General features: G+C 44.6%; 1 protein-coding gene across 11 annotated transcripts in view; it reads right to left on the bottom strand.

Moving 5' to 3' along the window:
- The window catches only part of LOC144679358 (NEDD4 family-interacting protein 1-like), a 188,994-nt gene that overhangs the window by 61,660 nt on the left and 101,503 nt on the right, over window positions 1-25,831 (bottom strand). For 4 of the 11 annotated variants that reach the window (XR_013576339.1, XR_013576332.1, XR_013576337.1 and 1 more), the window contains exon 5: window positions 6,604-6,688. The exons of 3 other annotated variants lie outside the window; for them this stretch is intronic. Coding sequence is in view for 2 of the 8 variants with exons in the window: in XM_078539728.1 (XP_078395854.1) it covers window positions 6,604-6,688 (85 nt within the window). In the remaining 6 variants the exon portion in view is untranslated. Of the gene's footprint in view, window positions 1-2,001; window positions 2,132-6,582; window positions 6,689-25,831 lie in introns of those variants that run through there. 4 more of the 11 variants (XR_013576342.1, XR_013576343.1, XM_078539741.1 and 1 more) reach the window with 3 other exon arrangements.

Raw genomic sequence — 25,831 nt, 5'->3', positions numbered from 1 at the left:
GACATATGGGAAGTGTAGTATGCTTGCGAGGAACAGGTGAGTTTGGACCTATGGTCCCCAAAGCTTTCCACCATCTTGTCTCATGACTTGGTCTCCTGGAAACTGACTGATAAGGGATTGATTTCCATGATTTGTTGACAGTTCCATTATCATTGTTTCATATGTGACTACCTGCCTGGTAAAAGGCAAACTAGATGGGCATTGGTCTTTTTTTCACCTGGCAACTCCTATGGTGGGAAGGACATTGATGAAGCTTCTGAGTGTATTTAGGCTTTGTGTGCTCCATTGGGGAACTGAATGCAGCAATATTCTGGGGCTGCGAAGACTGACCTCCAACATCTCCATCTCCCTTTCTGCTAGGTATGGTTCCAGTCACTGGAGAACTTTTCTTTCCTCATGGATATCAGCTTTATTGGGTGAGAGAGAATTGGGTGTCGGAGTCAGTATCAGCTCCTTGCGGGAAGCATGACTGATGTTGATATCCAGTTTGATGAATGGCAGACCTAGGAGGAGATCTTGGAGAGCTTCATTCTGCTGCCATGTTATGTCACCCAATGAACTCTGTTGGCACCTAAGTGGACCTGATTGTGCCAGTCAGGACTGTTCTGGGTGTTAGAAATGCCATCAAGTTGTTTGGGGGAAAATGACCAACAGAACCACTTGTTGACTGTTTGCCTTGATATTCTTCCGCTGCTGCTGCTGAGTATCAGTTTTAAGGAGTTAAATCAGACCGGTCTGGGTGGGGAGGGCGGTCAGGAGGAGTGGGGGGCCCATTGGGTGGGAAGGTGGTGGGAGTGGTCATGTAAGCAACTTAAACAGTTTTCACACTCAAATTACACCAGGGTTGAACTATAAATATTTCACTTATCTATCCCAGGAAACTTGCATGTAAACCCCATTGGATGTTGGCGTAACTTTCTGGTGTAACTATGGCAGAAATGACTTGAAGGGAATTCAAGGGTTAAATGCCATACCTATCTTTGAGGACACAGGCCATAAGCTCGGCCTGAACCCCATAATGGACCCCAGTCCGAACAATCCCGAATTCTTTAAGGTTATTTGTTCTCAGCATACTGGCCTTCAAAGAGGCCCCAGCCTTATAGGAGGCTTAGTTCACTGGGGTTCTCAAATTAGGGAAACCCATCCCCAGAACAGACCATATCCTCTTCACATCACTAACCTTGTAAGGGGCACATGAAAGCACTGCCCTTTCCAAGGCCATTCAGGTATGCCCAATGCAGGGTGGGATGGCATATCTCGGACCGTAATTTGCAGTCCTTCCACTGAAATCTGGAGGAGCAATTTTCACTTTGGTCAATAGTGTAAAACACGTCATTTTGGATTGGCCACCCCTTCTACACCTCTCTCAATTTAAAGTCAATTCGAATGAAAATTGCAAGAGATGTACAACAGGCAGCTGATCTGCTATTTACACTTTTGGTCAAAGTTAAAAACATCCCCATTGGAGCTGTGTTAGGAATGCATGAAGTATCAACTCCAACATGTTTCAATGTAAAGTAAGTTTAAACTATTCTGACCAAGTATAGGCCATTCTGCAGCCTCTCGAAGTGAGAGTACCATTTATTAATGAGCTTTTTGACCTGTGGTTAATTGCAGCCAGGTTGAGTCTACCAAAACTCATTTTATACAGGTCTCTTACATCTAGGAAGGAAAATAAATCTTTGTTCCATTAGCATGAACAAGATTCAAAACCAGATCAGTGAAAGGCCACTGCGCTAATTGACTTCAACAGCGAGCCTTCCAATGAATTTGAACATATACCAAACAATTGCACAAGTACAATAACAGATTAATGGTATTTTTTGTTACTTTTAATTTTATAGGGCATGTATTAGTTTTACCACAAATAACCCTGCTCAGGATGATGCGTGTTGCTGCTAACTGCCCTGCCATATGCCTCAACATGCAAATCAATCTACTTCCAATATTCAATTGATTGCATGAAAGGGCAAGTTTGTAGAATAGAGCATTTATACTTACCAAACAGGAGGTGCTTTTGACTTTGAACAAAATGGGTGATATTGGTTCAGTCATCTGTTCTACGTCTCCACCACATTTCATTTCTATTGAATTCAAAATTAACCCAGAGATTGGAATGAAGCTTCCAAGTCTAAAATGTAATGATTAATGCAATATATGTTCACTTCTTTAAAAATAAATTAAACAAATATCAGATTTTGAACAGAAGAATTTAAAGGAATGTTTCATGCAAGCATCCAGTTTTGCTCACTGTAGTACTGAAGACTGTACAACATATTTGACAAATAAAACCAATTATCTTATGGTTGACTGCTTCTTAGCTACAGAGGTTCTCTCAGCTGCACAGAAAATACCTTCAGTTCACACCTAACTGGACTAAAATATTGGATATTTTAAAATAGTACTGCTAATCCTATGTAGCCACAAGATTTCTCCCCATGTCCAGTATCTTCCCACCTCACCCAGCATTCTTCCGATGCTCTCCGCCACTTTAACAGTTTCCAATTTCCTGGCACTAACTGGCTCCTTTTCACCATGGATGTCCAATTTCCCTACACTTCATTCTCACTGGGATGATCGGAGGGCTCTCTGCTACTTCCTTGAACGAAGGCTCAGTCAATCCCCAACCACCAATACCCACCTCCACCTGGTTGAACTTGTTGTCGCATTCAACAACTTCTCCTTTAACTTCACTCACTTACTCCAAATGAAAGGTATCACTATCGAAACCTGTAGAGGTTCTGGCTATGCCTGTCTTTTTGTGGGGGGTCTACGGAACATTATTGTTCCCATTCTACTCAGGTTCCCTCCCTCATCTCTTTTACCGAACATTAATGACTATTGCAAGTTCCTGCTCTGGTCCCTAACTAGAAAATTACATAATCTTTGCTTCAATTTCCACCCTTCCTTTGCCTTCACATGGACCACCTCTGATCATCCTCCTCCTTTCTTCAACTCCTCGATCTCCATTTCTGGGGATAAGCTATTCACTAAGTTCACTGGCTCCCACAGCTAGCTTGATTACACTTCCTCTCACTTGGTTTTCTGTAAGGACTCTCCCAAATTCTCCATTGCTGTTGCACATTTTCTGACCTTCTAACACTGTGTTTCTGACAGGTGTTCCTTTTTCCTCAATCTAGGATTCTTTTCCACCATCATTGAGGGGGCCCCCAAATGTGTTCATTCCATTTCCTGCACTTCTGTTTTTAACCTTTCCTTTCTTTTCCAGAACCATGACAGGGTTCCCCTTTGCCTTCACATTCCACCTCCTCAGCCCCCATATTTAATGGGTCATTGTGCCAATTCTGTCGCCTCCAGCATGATGGTGCCACCAAACACATCTTTCCCTTTAATCTCCTTTCAGAATTCAGAAGGGCTCATTCCCTTCGCTCCACCTTGGTCTACTACTCAACCCTAACATCTCCCTTCCCACAGCATCTTTTCTTGCAAACACAAGAGATGCAACACCTCTCCTTTTACCTCTCCCTTCTCACCATTCAGGGCCCCAATCACTCCTCCCAAGTGAAACAGTGATTTACTTGTACGTCTTAAAATTTAATAATTGAATTTGCTGCTCACAACCAAATGCAGATTGGGCGAGTGCTTTGCAGAATGTCTCCATTCAGTCTGCAGGCATGACCCCGAGCCTCCAGTCACCTGCCATTTTAAATCTGCACCCCGCTCCCACTCTGACAACGTCCCCTGCTTCCTACACTGTTCCAATGAAGCTCAACATAAGCTTGAGGAAGCACACTTCATGTTACAAATAGGCATTTTACAGCCTTCCAAGCTGAACACTGAATTTAACAATTTCAGATCTTAACCTCTGCTGCCATTTTTCAGATGACAGCTGTTGATCATGATTCTTGTATTCCCATTTACACCTCCTCGAGACTCATCTTTAGTTCCTTTACTTGTCCCATTCCAGCCTCTGTTTTCCTTGCACCCTTTTGTCGTTTATTGTCTCCTGTCATCCACCCTATCACAGACCTTCCCTTTTGTTCTTACGCGACCATCCCATTTCCTCACCTCAGTATTTGCCTAAAACCTGGTGCATCTCTAACTTTTTCCCATTCTCATGAAAGGTTTTTGACCAGAAATGTTGGATGGAATTTTACCAGGCAATTGGAGGAGGGATTTGTGGCGTGGAGACTGGGAAAATTGCGAGAAGAGATGTGGGACCAGTAACACCACGTTATTTTGCCTCCCTCTAAATATTTCAGGTGTGGATTGCCAGTGAGGTTGGGTACCCACAGTGAGTGAAACATGCAGCCAGTTGGAACAATTAAGAAGCCAATAAAGAGCTGTGTCAGCAGCATGGCAAGGTAAAGAAGATGAACGCACATAGTGGGCAGTCATAGATGGCTTAATCCACCATCACTGGAGTTATAAAAGGGGAAACCAGCACTCAATGGGCTAGCAATAATGAACAGCTACCGCTGATGGGAGCAACTCCTTGAGGCAAGTACTTTGGATAGTTTACAATTAAGGGCCAGTTAAGGGCCTAATTCCACCTCTGCCACCAGAATACAGTAGGCACTGGAAAGCAGAACAAAGGATACCAGCTCGTCTTTTCACCTCAGATGGTGAAAAGGCGGGAAGCAAGGGAGATTTCTCCTTTAGGGGGTGCCCTGTGAACATTGGGGCACCCCCCCAAGATGTTACAGCCCCTGCCCGTTAATGCCTCTGCCCCGGCCTCCAAACCCAAACCCCAACCCCCTCCCTCCTGTCCCTGGGTTCCTGATCCCTCCCTGTCCAAAAAGCCCCGATTTACCTTAGTCTGGCATCTATGACACTTCTTCTTGGGGACTCCTTTCCAGTGGTCATTACTTGCTTCTGGCACTGTTGGGACTACTCAGCTGATGGCCAATCAGACTGGCTGGCAGCTCTTGATGGACAGATGTCCCATATTCACCTCGCTAAATCCGCTCCCAGTGTATTATCGCTGTGGGCCAGCCTTTTTTAAAGTTGGTCAGTTTGAGACCAGACCCATGTCTTTAAAAGGGCCCCTGCCCACCACATTTTCTTTTTGGGGAGACAGGGGCAGGATGGGGTTGGACCCTATCACTTCCGGAGGCAGCCATGGAGTCAGGCAAGTACTGAGGTGGCCTGGTTAGAAGCCCTGCCTTGGTTCTCTGAGAATTTGGGGCAGTTGTATAAAAGGCTGTTAGTCTCTCTAGTCCTCGCCCACCCACCTATCTCCATGTGCCCCCACCTACATCCTAACTCCATGCCCCCATAACTCCCACACCACCTTCATGCTGCCCCCCCCCCCCCCCCCCCATATGCTCCATGCCACCGCAATGGCCCCTCCATAGCCACTCACCAAGTATCAACTATGGGTAGACCTCAGGAGCCATGTGAAGAAAAAAATTTAAACTTCTAAAAATTTAAGAGCGCTCTCATTCATGCACACTTGATACTGAAAAATCTCTTATTTATAAAATACATCCAAAATGTAAATCTGTTTAAGTGGTCAATCTGTTATTAAAACAAACATCTGTTCATTAACTACACCAAAAACAATTAATTCTTTAATTGCCTCTTAAAACTGTCAATCAAACTGTGAACTCAGTATGCTGCAGAGATAGGTGGTTTTGGTGTTTTTGAAACTCAGCCAAGCATCCATAATGGGTTCAGCGATAATAATAGCCCTTGGGAATTGTCAATAATAAAGTCTATTGAAACTGCAGGAACAGATGGATTTTTTTTTCTAAGCTACATCAGATAGCCTGTCAATTAATGCATTCCAGCAGCGGATGTCTGGGTGTCTGCTCTTTTATTCTAACTGCAGCCTGTTTTTTAAAATTCAATTTTAAAGACCTGTGGGTTTAAATCACTTGAGATCATGACACTTTAACAGATTTTATCTGCCCTTTATTAAATTGTAGTTCCCACACTGTGGGTTAAGGTCCTTGGAAAAGTGAACTCAGCACTTATTTCTAATGACCTGCTGAGTTCAGGTTTCCTGCTTGTGATTCACGCTCCACCCCTGTTGTGTATTGCACTGACTCAGACTAACACATGGTCAGCTGCCGGCAGCCATTACTGAACTAATTTTATTTACACCTTCCCAACAGAGAGGGTGGCAGGGAGGGACATATAACTAAATGTTCAGATCTTGCAATGAACTATAACCCTCTTGCCCCAACTGGCAAGAATGGATCTTCTGGAATTGTAGGCTGGACTTCCACATCTGGGTCCCATCCGCCATTTTTAAAGGCCTCCAGATTCGACCCCACTCTGCAAAAATCTGGCCTTAAGTCATTGGCTGAAGGACTACAGCAGGAAGTGACAATCTGCAATTGTACTCAAGGTCAAATGTTGAGGTCAATATTGCATATGCTAATTATTTTCCCCACTAACAAAAAAAGATGCAACTTACTGTCAGTGCCCCTGAGTGACCTTGATGCAATAAATCCTTCAGTCTTCAGCCTTTCTTAGTCCAACCATAATACAAATTTGTATTTTTGTTTTATTTTAAAAATTAAATTGGGTGACATTACCAGAATCATTCAAGATACAGAACTGGACACCTCATCATTCAACGTAACAGGAAATTGAAAGTATTTGATTTGTTACCATCAGTAAATAAAAAGGAACCTGGACTTTTTCAAGCTGGCGATCTTGGCAGCCACCTTCCGAACCTTTGCATAATTGACGAAACCTCTCGTGAAAAGCAAAAACCCTGTAATGTAGCAGGGGAGGGAAAAGTTACTAATATGATTTACATTTCAAAATCACAAGAAATACATCAACAATGTGTTAAGCATCTTTGCTTTGGTAGTTACCAATTACAAAACTACTCTCGGGAGGTTGGATGTGTTCACCCTTTTTAACCTCAGAAGAATTGAACCATAAGTTCTTCTGTCCCTATGGCACAACCTGCTGATCAGACCAGAAAACAAACCTTAGATATGCAGTGATGGGCTGCTAAATATAATTTGGGATTTAGAAGGAGTTTTGGGGACACTTCAATAAAATTCCTAGGGAGTAATTTTTCCACAATGCTTTAGGCATTCCAGAGCCTCCAAGGTGGGATTCTCAAGTTGAAATGACAGTTTAGCCCACATGTCGTTCAATACACAATCGCAGTAAAGGAGTTGAAGCCATCTGGAGGATCGTTTAACAGCTGATTGTCACTTCCATTGCCTACCTCATTGCACTCATTAACGAGTGTCCACAGCATTTTGGTGACTAGCGTCTCATCTAATTCCCTCCCCTAAAAGTGACCAGCTTGGGAGTAAACGAGTTGCAGTGAATTTTGAGTGCTACTTAAAGGTATATTACCTTTTACTGCTCATTTGCTGCTGGAGGTTTGAAAAAGACTTTTGAAACGTATCTGGAGACTTTCTGGATCACTTTGTCAAGACTGCACCAATGATCTATTAACATTTATATGGGAAATTTTCTGAGGACTTCATCTAAAAACGTTGAGTGCTGTGCTCCTCGACCTTAATCGATACCTTTAAGGAGTCACCTGGAGAAAGGGAGTGCTTGATCAAGGGCATTTTGCTAGGATTCCCATTTGGTTTGCAGGAGAACAAAAACAGAATTACCTGGAAAAACTCAGCAGGTCTGGCAGCATCGGTGGAGAAGAAATCAGTCAACGTTTCGAGTCTTCATGACCCTTCGGCAGAACTGGCAGGAGGATTGGACATGTGACCAGGCTGGTCAGCACCAACTGCTATAGGAGAGAAGGGCAGGAGGGCGAGGTGAAATCCTTGCTCTCTGTGGGTTCAGGACTTCCTTCCACCTCTGGACCTCCTCCACCAAGAGCTCAGGTCTGAGAACCTGATCTCACTGTGTGTCAGCCAGAGCAATCTATATCTTCGGTGGGTATAAATGCGTATATTGCTCCACAAAAATATTGTCTGATCAGTGCTTGAGTGATAAACTTGTAGGTGCCTATTTTAGCACCTCTAAAAAGTTTATATTATGATAATTAGCAATCAGGATTATAACTGCATGCCTAAACCAGACTTTCAAGCAGGCGTGTCACAGAATCACAGAGATTCACAGAATTTTAACGTCACGGAAGGAGGCCATTCGGCCCATTGTGTCTGCACCAGCTCTCAAAATGAGCATTACAACCTAGTGCCATTGCCCTGCCTTTTCCCTGTACCCCTGAACATTGTCTTATGTGCACAGCATCCATTTTGTGCCTGCTTTCACCAAAATAACACCTGGGGCAGAATTTTTCAGTTGGCATGTGGGGACGGGCCCGACACGTAAAATGACGCATGATGGCATCGGGCGTGCGTCCCGACGTCATCGCGCAGTCCTGCGATATTTCGTTTGGCAGGCACGCACCAGAGTAGGCTGCCTGCCTGCCGAAATGTAAACGGCCTATTAAGGTCATTAACAAAGCAATTATTGTAATTGTAAATGCTGCCCGTCCAACCTTAAGGTGTATTTTAAATGAGGCTCCCGACTCTCAGAGCTTCCTGCACCCATCTGAAGGCCCACCCAAAGAGCACAATAGTCACAAATGGGGCAGTGACCGAAGAGTGTTTCTTTTCTTCCACCTGGACATGCTGCGGCGTTGAATTTTTTGTCCATTTTCTGAAATTAGTGGTGCCTTAGACCACTTGATGTGAAGGTTTTGCAGTGTTATCCCTATTGGTTTAAAAAAAAAGGCTCAACTAGAAAATGGACTGGAGCTAAGATTTGGCAGTAACCGAAGATTCTGAAGATACGGAGGTGTTGAACATGGAGGCACAGTGTCAGGATCAGGGCCGACCGATTAGGACTGAGATGAGGAGAAATTTCTTCACTCGAGGGGTTGTGAATCTTTGGAATCAGATTGTGGATGCTCCATTGTTGAGTGTATTTTAAGTTGAGATAGACAGATTTTTGGTCTCTCAGGCAATCAAGGGATGTAAGGAGCAGGCAGGAAAGTGGAGTTGAAGCTGAAGATCAGCTATGATCGTAGTGAACGGTACAACAGAAGCGAGGGATCAGAAATTCCCACCCGAAGTCAATGGACCTTTTGCTGGTCAAATTTTCCATTGCGTGCGGGACCCGAAAATCCTGACCTATAAACTGTCCCTAAACCGGTTTGTTTTTTCAGTCAAATCCGTTATTTTTTAGTCTGTAATAAGCAGCATATCCATTAAACACATGAGTCAGCCAACCGACTGCAGTTGACTGCTCGCCAAATGACACCACTGAATGTGTCATCTAGCAAACTCCAAATCAAAACCAGCGAGAAAGGGAGGAAACCACAAATGACTATTTGAGAACACAACCACAAGTTAGTAAGTAGTCACTCACGATAATACTGACAATCACCTTCACTAAATGAAAACAATTTGTGCTGGAGGAAACCAATGTTTAAAAAAATACACAGTGCAATTTTTTTCCTAATAAATTGTTCCCAGTCTTGCTTAGATTGCTGCCAACATTCTTGTTTTCTTAACAAGTACATCAACTTAATAATTTGAAAAATATTCAGAACCTCCAGCAATAGTGAACAATATGGTGACACAGTGAACCATGATAATGAGCTGGCCTGAAGTGACAGGCATAGTACATTAGCAAGACTGATATGTTAAGATGCAGAGCGGCAGTTATGAATTGTGAAGTGTTGTTTCACCAAACTGAACAACCCAAAGCCAATTTCCTGAAGAGCAAAGTGAGTTAGATTGCTGTGCCAAAACATTAGGCTGAGTGTGACTGGAAATACTTTGATGCTGAGAGGTCATAATAGATGTAAGCCATACAGGAAGTCGTGACAAACCAGGGTTTGACGCAACAATTAAACAAATAAACTTACACAAAACATGCAAAGCTAAAAATTATAACTTCTGTGACATTAATTGATTTTTAGTGCATTAATTTATCAAACCGGCTCAAAACCACCTGCCCTTCAGTCTCAGTCTTCATTTGTTTTATTTGGTTTGGCTTACCAAAATGCGTGCAAGCTCAGTTATTCTATAACTAATGATGCTAGTGGCCAATATAAATGATGCACATGTTGTAAAGCAGTTCGTGGAAAACTGACACAAGACCAGTAATGCATATGCTGGAAGTTGCAGAAGCAAGCTCCATTGCAAACTCCTTTGATGCACTGCTCTACGACTGACTTTTTCTCACAAGGGATGAACATTCAGCTTAATCTGAACTTTGGATTCAGAGCCAACTACCAAAATTCAGACAATCTATCACTAAATCTAAGGTTGGAAGAAGAGAAAACATAGGCCAGACATTTTAATCCCAGCACTATATTCTACAGAAGAAAAACTATTTGAATATAATTTAACAACAGTCTGACTAAGTTCCACTGTACCAAGAAACAACAACAGCAAAACATGTGTTATATAATACTTCTAATATAGCAAAACAGCACTTCTCTTATTACATCAGGGTAACTTCTACAGTAAAAACAGAAAATGCTGGAAATACTCACAGGTCTGACAGCATCTATGGATAGAGAAACAGAGTTCATGTTTCAACTCAATTACCTTTCATCAGAACTGGGAAAAGTTTGAGATGCAATAGGTTTTAAACAATTGAAAGGGGGGAAAGGTGGGGAGAAAGAACAAAAGGGAAGGTAGGTCTTGCAAGGCCAAAGGGAGTGATAGTGGGACAAGTTACAGAATAAGGGGACACTCATTTAAAACTGAGATGCAAAGGAATTTCTTCCCCCAGAGGGTAATGTCTGGAATTGTCTACCCCAAAGAGTTGTGGAGGCTAGATCACTGAGAGTATTTAAAGAGGAGGTGAATAGGTTTTTGAAATATCGGGGAGTTGAGGACTATGAGGAGCTGGCATAAAAGAGGAGTTCAGGCCTGGGGCAGATCAGCCATGATCTTATTGAATGGCAGGGCAGGCTTGAAGGGCTGAATGGCCTACTCCTGCTCCTATTTCTTATGTTCTAAATAAAGAATCAAAAAATGTGTCTAGAGGAGGTATGAAGGGCAGAATCACGAACAGTACCACGAGCTGTCATTATCCTGCCTTCAACCCTATCAGAGACCTTACCCAGACCTCGGCAGCCACCTCTCTCAAAAGGCCACGTTTGACTAGGAGATCCAACACCATCTCAGTCTTCTACAAACTACAGCAGAGAATGTTTGACAACAAAGGTCTCCACAAATCAACAAAAGTCTTAGTTTACAAAGCAGTTCTCATCACCACGCTCCTGTACTGCAGTGAGACCTGGACTCTGCATCAGCGACATGTAAGAGCACTAGAGAAATTCCATCAGCAATGCCTGCGTCACCTCCTCCAGATTCAATGGGAGGACCAGCAGCCAAATTCTAGTGTCTTTCCTGAAGCTCCACAAGTATTCAGGCAAAACTCCTGCAAAATCAACTTCAACGGTCTGGGCACTGTGCCTTAATGGCTGAAAAGTGTTTCCCCTGCTGTGTCCTTTTTTCTCAATTCTCAAATGGCCAATGTTCTAGGAGAAGACAAAGAAAGCTCTTCAAAGACACTCTGAATCTCTCCTTGAAGTGTGGCAGCATTGACATTAATGACTGGGAGGAGCTTGCTGCCAGTCGTTCAAAATGGTGCCGACTTGACCATCAAGCTGCATCATGCATTGAGTCCAAACACCTTAATGATGAGGCAGGGCGATGGCAGAGAGGGAAAGAAAAGAAAGCAAGTCCTGCTCTCCGGATCCCACTACCTCATGGAATGTCCTGCCCCATGTGCCCAAAGATCTGTGGTCGAGAATCGGACTGTTCAACAACAGGGAGGTGTAGTCACAGGAACTCCTGACCCTGAGTAGATGTTATCCTCGAATTGAGGGACAGCTGACAATGCCAGAGGATTGGAGCATTATAAATGTTATACCCTTGTCCACAAATGGGTTTAAGGATAAACTCAGCAACTACAGGTCAGTCAATTTAACAGCAGCGGTGAGAAAACTTTCAGTAACGATAATCTGGGACAAAATTAGCAGTCCCTTGGAAGAGTGTGATTAAGAAAAGCCAGTACAGATTTTAAAGGCAAATCATGTCTAATTAACTTGACTGAATTTTTTGATATGTAACAGAATGGATTAATGAGTGTAATGTGGTTAATGTGGTCTATTGGAATTCCAAAATGCTTTTGATAAAGTACCGTACACTAGGCTTGCCAGGAAAGCTGAAGCCCATAGAATAAAAAGGACAATGGCAGAATGGATAAAAAGTCAGCTGACTGAGAGGAAACAGAGGCCTGAATATTTTGGACAGCTGATCCTGCCGTCCGAAAAATCAGCGGAGAACATGTGCCCACCGACTCTGAGTGCCCCGCAGCCATTTCATGCTCTGGTGAGCATTAAGTGGCTGCAGGCAGGACTTCTGCCCCTCACTCGAGAGGAAGTCCTGCCTTAAAAAGCTGCCAGCCAATCTGATTGAAGAGCAGCTCTCCAGTCCCTGCAACGACAAGAGTTGCAGTGGACTAAAGAGGAAAAGAGGACGCCAAAGATCTAACTGTTGATTTTCGAGCTTCCCCCACGCATGTTCAATCCTCCCGCCAGCCACTTAAGGGCCTCAATTGAGGCAAGGGCGGGCTTCTCATCTGAGACCTTGCCCGACCCAGTGTAAAATTGCTGCGTGGTTGGGGTGGGCAGGAACCCAGGGGAAATCCTGCTCCTTCAATTTCAAGCTCCCCCGACCGCCTAGAAACCCGCCAGTGGGGGAGTGTAAAATTCTGACCTGAGAATAGTAGTGAACAGATGTTTTCCAACTGCAGGAAATTGCACAGTTGAGTCCCCAGGGACTGGGACCACTGCTGTTCTTTAATGGCTTGGGTGTACAGGGCACTATTTTAAAATTGACTGGTAACACAAATCTTGGAAACAGTGTGAAGTGTGAGAAATATAATGCAATACTTCAAGAGGACACAGACAGGCTGGTAGAATGGGTGGACATATATATGACAGATGAAATTTAATGCAGAGAAATGTAAAGTGATACATTTTAGTTAGAAGAACCAGAGGCAATGCATAATAATGGGTACAGGTGTAAAGCGAATGCAGGAATAGAGAAACATGAGAGTTTTCGGGCACAGGTCATTGAATGTGGCAGGGCAGGTTGGGAAGGTGGTTAAAAAGGCAAATGGGATCCTGGGCTCCATAAACAGTGGCATAGAGTACAAAAGCAAAGAAGTTATGATGCCAACAGAAACAAAATATTAGGGATGCTGGAATTGTATAATGAAAATAGCAAATGCTGGAAATACTGAGCAGGTCAGGCAGCCTCTGTGGAGAGAAAAACAGAGTTAACATCTCAGTTTGATGACCTTTCATCAGAATTGGGTAAGGTTAGTAATGTTATAGGTTTTAAGAAAGTGAATGGGGTGGGGGGGAGGGAGGAAAAAGAACAAAAGGGAAGGTCTGAGATAGAATTGGTAGCAGACATTAGTATCTGAAATTGTTGATTTCAGCACTGAGTCCGGAAAGCTGTAAGTGCCGAGTCAAAAGATGAGGTGATATTCCTCGAGCTTATGTTGAACTTTATTGCAGTTCAGTAATGCAGTATTATGAAAGGATAGCGAGGTCAGTGTGAGAGAAAGGTGGAGAATTAAAATGGCAGGCCAGTGGAATAAGTGTTTCACCCAATCTGTGTTTGGTCTCTGCAATGTAGACCAAACCATATTGTTAGCACTGAATGCAGTAATCTAAATTGAAAGCACATACAAATCACCAATTCACCTGGGAGGGATGTTTGGGACCTTGGAGATTGAGGAAAGAGGAGGTAAAAGGGCGGGTGTTGCATCTCCTATGTTTGCACGGAAAGGTAACAAGGGGAGAGCATGTTAGGGGTGATTGAGAAGTGGACTAGGGTGTCACAGAGAGCACAGTGATGATGAACCTTTAATAAACACTAGTTCAGCCTCATTTGGAGTGCCGTGCCCAATTCTGGGCACTGCACTTTAGAAAGCATGTTAAGATTTTAGAGAGGGTGCAGAAAAGATGAATGAGAATGATTCCAGTGAACTTCTGTTAGGTGGATAGATTGGAGAAACTGGGGTTGTTCTCCAAAAAAAGGAGAATGTTGAGAGGAAATTTAATACAGGTGTTCAAAATGATGTTGACACAGAGTAAATAGGGAGAAACTGTTTCTCTTGTGGAAGAGTCAAGGATCAGAGACAACAATAAAATGATTGGCAAAAGAGCCAACAGTGACATGAGGAAAAACTTTTGTGAACAGCAAGTGGCTAGGTTCTGGAAAATACTGATGAAATCTTGGGTAAGGAAGATCCAATCATGGTTTTCAAAAGGAATAGGATAAGCACCTGAAGAGAAAGGATTTGCAGGGCTACAAGTTAAGAAGTGTGGCCAGCTAAATTCCTCTTGCAGGAGGCCAGGGAGGACTCGACAGGCCAGGTGACCTTCTTCCATGCTGCAAGCATTCTATGGTTCTTCTTCCTCAGTGCTCTGCCTGAAGGCAGGTCCTTGGTAATTATTCAGCTAACCATGGCAAAATGCTGTGACTCTTTACCAAGGGTAGGTTCAGAAGGCAGACCCTGAGTCAATCTCAGTCAGAATGAGGATCGAAGCCCATACTATTGGCATTAATGTAATCCACATGCTATCTGTTTTGCCAACTGAGCTAACCAGGCCCTCTAGGATTCTACAACTCCATAATTCAAAAAAATAGTAGTAAAAAAAGAAAAGGCCAGAAATATTGCAGCCAGCAAAAGTTGAATGCAGGAGTGGAGGGGTAACTGATACAGGAGGAGAGGTGTGAGCGCAGTTTGCGAGGAGAGATGTGAGGGCAGTGTGGGAGCAGAGGAGTAAGCAGAGCTGAGTAGGGGAGTGAGCATTGTGCAACTTCAGACAAATGAGCATAGAGCATATGCAGAAGAATAAGCACAGAGTAGTTGCAGGCTAAATGCAGCGTAGGGGTAAATGAGTTAACCCAGTGCTGAATTTGAATGAACTCAGTGCATGTGGTGTAGAGTGAATGCAATATCGTCCATCGACAATCTGCCCAAAGTAGGAAAACATTTTGATCAGTAAAGATGTTTTCACAAATCATATTGGTTGATTTTTACAGAATGCAAGTTATGTTTTTTGTTCATAAATAAGAATTTATTTCTATTCTTTACCAGGTCATTCATTATCATTAAATGCTTACATCATGTAGGCTGCAAATTTTATTGCTCTCAAATATGACATAATGGGAATTTCTACATACTACATGCAAAAACCAAGCTTTTTTATTTATTCATTAAATGTTGGCATTTCTGGCAACATCAGTGTGTATTTTCCATCCCCACTTGCCATTGAGCAGGTGGTGTTGAGCTGCCTTGTTGAACTGCTCCAGTCCATGCAGTGTAGGTACTTCCACGGCATTGTTGAAGCAGGAGTTCAGGGTTTTGACCCAGAGACAGCGATGGAACAGCATTGTAGTTCCCAATCAAAAACTTGCAGGGGGACATGCAAGTGATGTTATTCCCATGCACCTACTGCTCTTGTCCTTCTCAACAGTAGCGTTTGTGAGTCTGGAAGGTGCTATAAAAGAATCCTTGACAAGTTGTTGTGGTACATCTTGTAGGTAGTACACACTGCTGCCATGGTTGACTTATGAAGAATAATTTTCCCGTCGGCAAGCAAGGCAAGGCCCGCTTTCCGACGCATAAAATGACGTGGAATGATGTCGGGCGGAACTCCCACATCATTTCAATTTTCAGATCAGCGCGGGGGTGCAACCGAATCAGCTGTGGGTCCGCCGACCTGTCAACGGCCAATTGAGGTCATTTAAAAAGTAATTTAACTAATTAATGGTTGGTGGGCAGGCTGGGAGCCCTGGTGGGCTTCATAAAAAGCATGAAACCTCATCCATGGGCGGGATGAGGTTTCATGTGGGTTTTAAAAAGTTAATAAAAGTTTGATTAAAAGTGATGGACATGTCCCAACTCATGTGACAGTGTCACATGAGGGGGCATGTCAGGGAAATTTTAATTTTCTACATTTACAATTTTTGAATTTGGCGCCGATCTCCCTGAGGCAGCACTTAGCCTCAGGGAGATGAGTGCACTGTTTTGTGTGCATGCGTGAAAGAGCGCACTCTCGGCTGAGGGAATATCCCCCGCCCGCACAGGCAGCGCATAGCGCTTCCTGGCAGACGTCACGCTGGGCAGGACTTAATTGGCCCGCTCACGTAAAATGGCTGTGCCCCCCTGATTGGGGGCGCCGATCGGAGGGCCGCACGCCCACCCCCGTACTACCCCCTCGACGGGAGGAGAATTTTGGCCATGGTGGAGAGAATGAATGTTTAAGATGGTTGCCAATGTGATACCAACCAAGCAGGCAGGCTTGCTCTGGTTGATGTGAAGTTTCCATAGCATTGGAGCTGAACTCATCCAGGAAAGAGCAGCATATTCCAACACACTGTCTGGAATTTTCCGTCCCCGTTGCCGTTGGGCGTCACGGCGAAAGTGAGCGGACACGGTGAGAAGTGTGACGTGCAGAAGTCGGGACTTACCATTAGGGTCTTGCTCACATCGTGGCCATCCAAGGAGCAGAAGATGCTGGAGACTGGAGCCCTACAGCAACAGAACCCTGGAGGAACACGTGCGTCACACGCTGGGTGTATTCTGATGGAAGCACCACGAAGCAGCTCACAAAAGGTGGAAGGTCTTTGCTGATGTCTGGGGTCTGCTTTGGGACATCACAGCCTTGGCTATGGACGATTCTCCAGTGCGGGGAAAGGAAGGTCCAGCTGTGCATGGGATTAGGAGAGGAAGGTGAAACAGGGAGGTGGGGTGGGGTGCGGAGGTGGGAGAAGACAGTCTAAGTTTTACTGTGGAAGGTGCACCATGGGGGTGAGGTTGGGGAGAGGGGGGGGAGGGTACGAAGGTGTCATGTGGGGGATGAGGTTGGGAGGGAGGGCACAAAGGTGTCAGGAGGGAGGGTGAGGTTGGGAGGGAGGGAACGAAAGTGTCGGGGGCGTGAGGTTGGGAGTAGGGGGGGAGGGAATATGGGGGGAGGAGGCTGTAATGGGGTAGAATGCAGCAACTGGGGAAAGGGTAGGATTTTGGAAAGGGGAAGCAGTTCGGAAAGGGGAAGGACTGCGTGTGGTGGAAGGAGTTTGGAGAGGGGAAGGAGTCCAGGGAGAGGAAGGAATCCAGCGGGGGTGGGTGTGGGGAGGGAGTAGGGGCAAAGGAGGGAGTAAGGGTGAAGGAGGGAGTAAAGGGGGATGTACAGGTGAAAGTGAGGAGTGTGTGGAGTCAATGACTCCCTCCTGGGAAGCGAACTGAGGGTGAACATGGTAGGAGGGAATGGTGAGTACAAGAGGGGGCAGAGTAAGCCGGAAGGGTGGGAGAGCGAGAGTGCGATGGTTGCAGTAGAAGGGATGGCGAGGGTAGTTGATGGGGACTCAGAAGCAGACATGGATCCTGGATGAGGGAAGGAGGAGGTCAGGGAGGTCAATGTGGATGAGGGTGGGATTCTCGGGAAGGTAGGGACGTACATGTTCACCTGGACATCCTGGAAAGAAAAGGGTTCTGGTTGATATGTGATAGTGGGAGGTGGAAGTGATGCCAGGGAGGTCAACAGTGATAGAGGAAAGGACATGGGTGACTGAGGAAGGGGAAAGGACCAGGAAGCTGAGAAAAAAACTTACTACAACCATGTTCTTGAAATCAAAAGTGAGAGGAGCCTCGTATTGGGTGGGCACAGATGCTGCATGGGAGTGTGATCAATGGGTGGGTGGAGATACAGGTCAGCTCAGATGGACAACTGAAAGAGAACCTCAGCAGGTAGCATTGAAAACACCCAGCACAGTGAGATGAGTGTGATGGAGGAAGTCTCCGGGTGCATGGGAGAGTGCTTGCATGAGGCTCTGAAAGGCTTTACCACTCTCCCTCCTGAATCATGGTCTGGCTGCGTGCAGCTGAACTGCTAGTGGGGGTGGTAGTTGGGTGCAGTGGGAAGACTCACAAAGCCTATAAATGAAAGAACAATTACGCATTACTCAGTGGAAGTGAATATATTTTCAGATTATAATCGTAAAGATACAAAATGTGTTTACCCGTGCAACACTTGTGATCAGAAATTCTTAACTTTCCTAGGCCGGTCACTTCTTCTAGGTGCTGCCCTGACATCCACAGGAGGGGCAGAGGCAGCCTCTGCAATGATTGGCCCTGTTGCCTCTGATGACTTCAGTATGACTCCTCTGGAGAGTTGAGGCCTTGAGGGCCCCGGCTTGCTTTGGCTGTCCTCCTGTGGGTCAGCTGCTCCCTCTGCGGTAACAAAGGATGAGGTTGAGGGGGTCTTGGGAGGAGGGAACAGCCTCTGAGATTCCTGAGTGGATGACTCGGGGATGTCCAGCTGCTGCTCCTCCTCCCTGTGGGTGCCCGTGGGCACAGCCTGATCCTTGAGGGGAAGGAGCACCTGAAGGGATGTCAAGGTGCCCCTTTTCCCTCTCACATTGCCACTGCAGGAACTCACCTCAGGCTACCACAATGTAGTGCAGGTCTGCATGCATCTCCACGTCCTGCTGGATCATGGTGTCCATGGCATCCACCATGGAGACTTCAATGTGTGCATATGTGGGCAGCACTTCATCAAAGAGCAAGCGGACGCCCTCCTCCAACTCATGTGCCACTCTGTTGAGGGCTTCCAACTGCTCTGCGTGATTTTCCCCCACCTTCTGCTGACTCTCCAGGATGAGTTGGAAGGCTGAATCCAGGGGCTCATCATCTGACTCGAACCTCGCAGATGCCTCTTCCCCAACAGTTCTCCGAGTGCCGGGGAGCTCAGCTGAACCTGCCTCCTCCTGCTGCGGACACATGTCCGTGCAGAGACCACCACATTATGAACCCGAGCCTGCTCTAGATCTAGGTCCCATCAAGGTGTGTGTCTGCACTGGTGGAGGGTGTGGGATCCGTTGTGACAGATCTCCCAGGCTACTGATTTCCAGCTCTTCAATGAAGGAGGAGTCCTCTTGGCTGGAGGTGAGGATGTGGATGGAGCTGAGGGACTGGCTGGCTGTGGGTGTCAGTCGCCTGGCAGAGCCCCCTGAGATGGTTAGTGCATGGTAGCAGAGTCAAAAGTAGGAGAGAGCACTCAGAGTTGCATTGAAGGAGGGATGATGTGGTGCAAGATCCTCATGTGGGTGTTCGCCACTGACCTCACTGTCACCGCAGGCACGGTCCACATCCTCACCAGTCAGTGCGATGGCACACTCCTCAAAGTGAGTGAGGGGCCTAATGTGAGACACCCCAGCCCCAGTCTGGGACCTCTCCCTGCTGCTGTAAGCTAGCTTCTCCTGCATGAAAACAGATGGAGAGAGTGTGAGCAGGACACATGGCACTGCGTGGAATGTTTGTATGATCATAGGAGCCATGGACCGGAGAAGGAAACGAGCTCCAAAGGATATGTGCCTGATGGAGATGTGAGGGTGTGTGTGAGAGTTAGTGGTATAGTCCCTTGAGGTGTGAGATCCCTGTGGATGTGTGATGGGTTTGTGAATGTCTGAGTTGAGAGTGATGAAAAGAGTGACTTACCCTGGCGCAACAGATGAGACCATTCATCCTGTAACGGCACTGGGTGGCTGTCCTCTTTTTTAGGGTGCTGGCGCTGACCACCACTGTCACTGCCTCCCATGTTGGATAGGTGGCATGGCTTGCTGGTCTTCACCCAGAGGGGGGAACAGGGCATTGCAGCGAGCCTCTGCTGTGTCCAGTAGACACTCAAGGGAGGCACTGTTAAATTTGGGGGCAGCATGTTTCCTCCCTTTGGCAGTCATCAGTTTCCAGCAGCTTCCTATCCCTTGATGAGCGTGAGCTCTTTGCAGGGGCGGCCTTTAAACATGGCACCTGGTTCACTGAATGCCTGAGGCGATGGCATTGGGGGCGAATCAGGGGTCACCCTGCTAGCAACCCGGCATGTTTCCCGGGAATGAGTTATTAATAAGGCCAGGAATGGGACAATACAGCGTGAAAAGCCGCCATTGCGGCTGGTGGGTTAAATGTCCTTTTTCCTGCCTGTTACCCCACTTAGTGCAAATCTGGGATGATTGCGCCCACTGACCTGGGCCTTGTACATGGTGAAGAGACTTTGGGGAGTCAGGAGATGACATACTTGCCACAGAATACTCAGCCTCTGCTCTTGTGGCCACAGTATTTATTTGACTAGTCCAGTTAAGTTTCTGGTCAATGGTGACCCACAGGGTATTGATGGTAGGGATTCGTTGATGGCAATGCTGTTGAATATCAAATGGGGCTGGTTAAACTTTCCCTTATTAGAGATGGTCATTACCTGACACTTGGGTGCTGCAAATACCGCTTATCAGCCCAAGCCTGAATGTTGTCCATGTCTTGCTGCATGCGGGCACAGACCGCTTCATTATTTGAGGATTTACAAGTGGAATTGCACACTATGCCCTCATCAATGAACATCCCAACCTCTGACTTTGTGATAGAGGAAAGACCATTGGAGGTGGTAGCATAGTGGTATTGTCACTGGACTAGTACTCCAGAGACCCAGGGTAATGTTCTGGGGATGTGGGTTCAAATCCCATGGCAGATGGTGAAATTTGAATTCAATAAAAATCTGGAAGTAAAGTCTGATGATGACCATAAAACCATTGCTGATTGTTGTAAAAACCCATCTGGTTCACTAATGTCCTTCAGGCTGTGTTCTTACTTGGTCTAGTAACACCAGATCCACAGTAAGGTGGGAGGGACTCTTAACTGCCCTCTGAATGAGGGAAGTTTGGGATTGGCAATAAATCCCACAAAAAAAAAGGTTGGGTCTAGTTGGGACACTGTCCTGAAGAACTGCAGCAATGTCCTGGGGCTGAGATGATAGACATTCAACAATTACAGCCATCTTTCTTTGTGTTACATCTGACTCCAACTTCTGCTGGTTCAATTTTACTATTGGATTCCTTAATTCAACATCAGTTAAATGCTGCCTTGATGTCCAGAGTAGTCGTTCACTCTTGGCATCTAGAATTCAATCTTTTTGTCCATATTTGGACTAAAGGTGTAATGAGGTCTGGGGCCGAGTGGCCCTGGAAGAACACAAACTGAACATTGGTGAGCAGGTTTTTGAAACATTAACAGCAGACAATACTTTGCATCAATTTGCTTAGAGAAGATTGATACAGCAGTAATTGGTTGGATTGGATTCGCTTTTATGGTTAGGACATACCTAGGCAATTTTCCACTTTACCAGGTTCATGCCAGTGTTAAGATGTGGTGGAACAGCTTTGCTAGGGGTCTGTCTATGTCTGGAGCACAAGTCTTCAGCATTACAATCAGGATGTTGTTGGGGCCCAAAATTTTGCTGTATCCAGTGCGCTCAGCCATTTCTTGACATCACATGGCGTGAAATGAATTGGTTGAATACTGGCTTCTGCCTATATTAATTTGCATTTTGCCTAATTTATTGCACTGCTAGTACCAGGCAAAAAGAACATGTGCATGAATGCATATGTGTGTGTGTGTGTGTGTGTGTGTTTGTGGAGGAGGAGGTGCTGGGGTTGCGCTGTAAATGACATTCTTATATTCCTAATAAATAATTTTGATGTTGAAAAGCCTTTACAGGATGTTGCATGCCTTCTTGTAAGATCTCTACGCTTCCTACGCGCATATAGCAGATGGCTTTTACTGCAAACCAGAACTATGTATGAAACAGAGGAAGCGGTGATTTATTTAGAACTGCTGACTATGCAACATGCTGCATTAATTCTTCTGCTTTGGAAGACCACTTGTTATTTAATCACTACGTACTCATGAGCCTTTATTGGACAATAGTAATTTGCCCCATAACAGATTACTTTTTCCTGGTTTAAATTATCTCTGTTGGAACAGATATAAACGGCTATGTTTTGAAAAGCGGCAGCCGAGTGACCTTCCTGACCCATACTGCTCTGCACTCATTCCACTTTGTTCACAAATTATCCATAATGCATAGGTACAACAATTCTTTCATAAATCAGCCAGGGAATCCTACAGTTCATATCTCCGCTGACTGTGCAACAAGGAGCTATCCTTTAAACTGATCAAAAGAGCAAAATGTAAGATAACATTATCATTAATATGTGGGTGTTTCTCCAATAAAGTGAATCAAGTATTTGTACCAAAATGTAGGAGTAATTGTTCTGAGTGCATAGTGCGCATGACAATCTGAACAGAATAATAACCTATACAGCAATATGGGAAACATCAATCAGCTCTAGTTACTTAGGGCTAGTTTGTCCTGAGCACATGGTAAATCACAATACTTGGCTTTGATCTTCAGTTAAGAGCACTGCAAATCATATCAGTAACAGATGTTAATGGGTGGAAGAACGTGCACCAGGTTGAAGGATACCCTTGCTACTGTAAGAACAGGATCTGTTGTATCATAGACTTGGTTTGTCTTACTTCCCTATGGCATAAGTGCACCCTATAACTATATATCAACCTGTCAATCTTCTTGCACACACAAAGACAACATGAATGCTAAAGACTGCAGGTGACAAAGGGAAAGGGCAAAAATATTAATGTGATACAACAGCTGCTTTCAAAAGCTAGCTGGTTAGAAAGTGAGAAGAAATATGGCTCTATATTGGTTTCCTGAGTACACAGTTGCATAAACATCAGAAGATAGGTTCTGCAGCATAAGTAATAACAAGAATTGGAATGACCTGACAACTGGGGCATGTTGACCTTGAAGAAATGAACGGGATATGGCAATATGTTAGATTTAACTGAAATTAGGTGAAAAATTATTCAACGTGAGTGCCACAATAACAGAAAGCTCTGGGGCAGGCTGAACCTATGAATTCAAGAAAGAAACCAGTTCCAAATATTTGGTTGCAATGATTCCATGGGGGCAGTGCAGGCAATCCAACAGTTGATATTTATTTTTGCAATGCTACGTTGCATTTATGTTTTATGTTTTATAGTTTCAAGGTTCCATTTTTGCATTATCCCTTTCCCTACAAAAACATGGTAAGGCTTTCAATAAAAGGTTTTATTGTGATGCGACTAACCCTTTGAAGACTTAATTGTCTTTTAGTCAAGAATTTAAACTTCTCAATTTTTAACTATCTGTCCAATCTATTATTGTCCATAATCAATAATCAAACCAGGTCAATGAACATAAATGATTATATTGAACCCAAAATTAAAGTTCAGCTATTCAGTGCATTGAATGGTATGGCTGGAGCCCAATTTGAAAAGGCTTGAATCTGGCTGAATTAGTGGTTCACATGTTGTAACAAGGCAGCTGATTTTCTGTTGATCTTTCCTGTGGCTATGCGTTGTCTTGGTTTTAAGTTCTGCATAGCTATGTACCATAATAATTGATTGAGCTAATAGAATGCAAATGCATTGTGCAGTTACTGTCAATTCTAGGGGAAATTGCAGCATCAGTTTGCTGTTTCTAGAATGACCATACGATACTGATAAGTCTTTTTTGCATCTTTCTCAATTTTCACTCCCAGCCACGTAAATGAAAATTAACTTCAGGAGAGAGGTGGCTGAAGCAATATCAGCTGTAATAAACTATCACGCGAAGTCAAAATTACCCCAAATCTTCTCTGTAATTGATATGTGGCAACACACCCAATGAGGAGAGAGATGTGCAAGTTTACTTGCCTCTTTTTAAAGTGGTCCCACCTGCAGTAATGGTGCCTTAATGCTTTGTAAGCCGAGAAAATGCTATTTGGAATATTAGTGGACCAATACTTTACACATTTGTATTACATCTCTCTGCCCATTGTTTACAATAAGAGGATTAACACATCTGTCAAAACTGTGAAGAAAGAAATGTTGTACAAATGCCATTAAATCCTTGTTTACTAACATTGGCAGCAATAATTTCCAGCACATAGTCAATCAGCTATTTCGGCGTAATCATACTGTGCATATAATTCCCACAAACTGACAGGTAGAAATATGTCAGTGTCCAGCTTTAGGCACGTAAGTGACATTGTGGCCACATCGGCCACTCACACCATTAAGCTTGAGCCCAATCTGAAGCCGGACATTGGGTCTCATCTAAATTGCCTGGGCAAACTGCTGGCATCCAGCACGAAGCTTGTCCTTCTGCAGGAGTGCGTCAGGCTGACTTCTCACCAATGGCTTCATATAAATGTCGAGGAGACAAGTAGAACATTCCTGTCCCAGCTAGCTACATACCTATTTTAATGACTTGGCTGATGCAAGGCAATCTACCATCTGCAGGCACATGTAAGCAATTGAGGACACATGGAAGCCACAGTGGTGATAATCTGTTCATGTGGTCACCCACTGATATAAAACTCAACATGTTTTCATTCCATTAATGAAAATTTACCCAAGCCTGAACATTGCAGAAAGTAAATTGTAAGATTAGGACCACTCCTCCACATTGACTTTTGTTTAATTATTGTGAACTGATAACCAGTTTTCTTCATTAAGGAAAAAATGGAAGCAGAAAGAATTAAGAAAAAATAATTTTTAAAATCAAAAATCACTAGAAGTAGAAATGGGCCCAAATTTCTGTGGGTTCTGATGACTCCCACGGTAAGCCAGGCAGGGATAATACCATTAGGCCAGAACCTAGCGTGTCCAGGTCTCTGCCTTCCCCACCAGTTTCTCTGGAATTGTGTCTGGGACAAAACTTTTGCCTTCCCCAAACCAAAAGCATTCATATCAGAAATAGCCTGGATGGGAGGAACAGACTCTCAGGTCAGACGTTCCTTCTACATCAACCTAGGATCTGGCAGATAGCTGGATTGTCGAGTCAGTAGGTGTCAATGGGTGTTTGGTTTGCCAAAGTGTGGCCCACTGGAATGTCCAGGCCTGTGACTTGGCATGGAACTCTGAAGAATTTGCCGATAGATTCTTTCTGAATGTCTTCATGAAGTGACCATTGTTGTCCTGCTTGCACCTTTTCAGAAGAGGTTTGTTTAAAGAGTCATGACTTCAGTAGAAAGGGTAGAAAGATCTCTGTCCATCAACAAAAGCAGACATTCCCCCAAGCAAAAAATATTTTAAAAAAATGTTTTTCAAAATCCTGGACTTCCTATCAAAAGTTGAGTTCACCATTCATTTAAATAACATAATGTGCTTCTTTTGGTCATCCTTGTGCCTGTGGCTGCTTTTAAACATATCCTGGTGTGGTGCCTAGTTGATACTTAAGGGCTAGGAACTCCAGTGGTGCTTTACTGTGCTGTGGCATCTCAAGCCTTTTGTAACTGAGGTCAACCTCACTTCAAAGTTTCTGATTGTAAGGTAGCCTCTGCAGCAAATGGCATCAAAACTTCAAGCTGCTAGTCCTACATCCTGACATCAACATAAATGGTATCTGAGGAGGTGGGTTAATTACCTGCTCTGTTGAACCCAGAAATGAGTGAGCTGGGGCAAGTTTGGTTTGGGTTTGAAATTCTAACATCTCACCAACCTAAACCCAGGAATTCTTTGGGCTTCAAAGTGCACTGATGACTCGGACGCCTTTGTTGCACCAAGGAGAATGTGGCTAGACAGGGAGCCAGTGTAGGTCAGTGAACTTAAGGGTGGTAGATGAAAGGGATATGATGTGAGTGAGGACATGGGCAGCAGAGTTTTGGAAGGCCTTAAGTTTTTGGAGGGTAGAACGTGGGAGACCAGCCAGGAATGGGTTGGAATAATCAAGTTCAGAGGTAACGAAGGCATGGATGAGGGCATCAGCAGTAAATGAATTGAGACAGGTATGAAGCCAGGTGATGTTCCAGAGGTAGAAATAGATCATCTTAGTGATGACATGAATATGAAGTCTGAAGCTCACCTTTGGGTCAAAAGTGATAACAGTGGCCATTGCTGGGACTGCAATCAGTCCCCGATGAGGAGCCACGGAAGAGGCCAGATAACCAGGTAAATTGAGGCAACTTCACTGGAATGAATCAGTCAGGCCCTGGTGGAGTATTGT

Source organism: Cetorhinus maximus, chromosome 1, assembly GCF_964194155.1.
Source record: "Cetorhinus maximus chromosome 1, sCetMax3.hap1.1, whole genome shotgun sequence".
Taxonomy (NCBI): Eukaryota; Metazoa; Chordata; class Chondrichthyes; order Lamniformes; family Cetorhinidae; genus Cetorhinus; species Cetorhinus maximus.
This window is presented reverse-complemented; position numbering and strand designations above follow the sequence as displayed.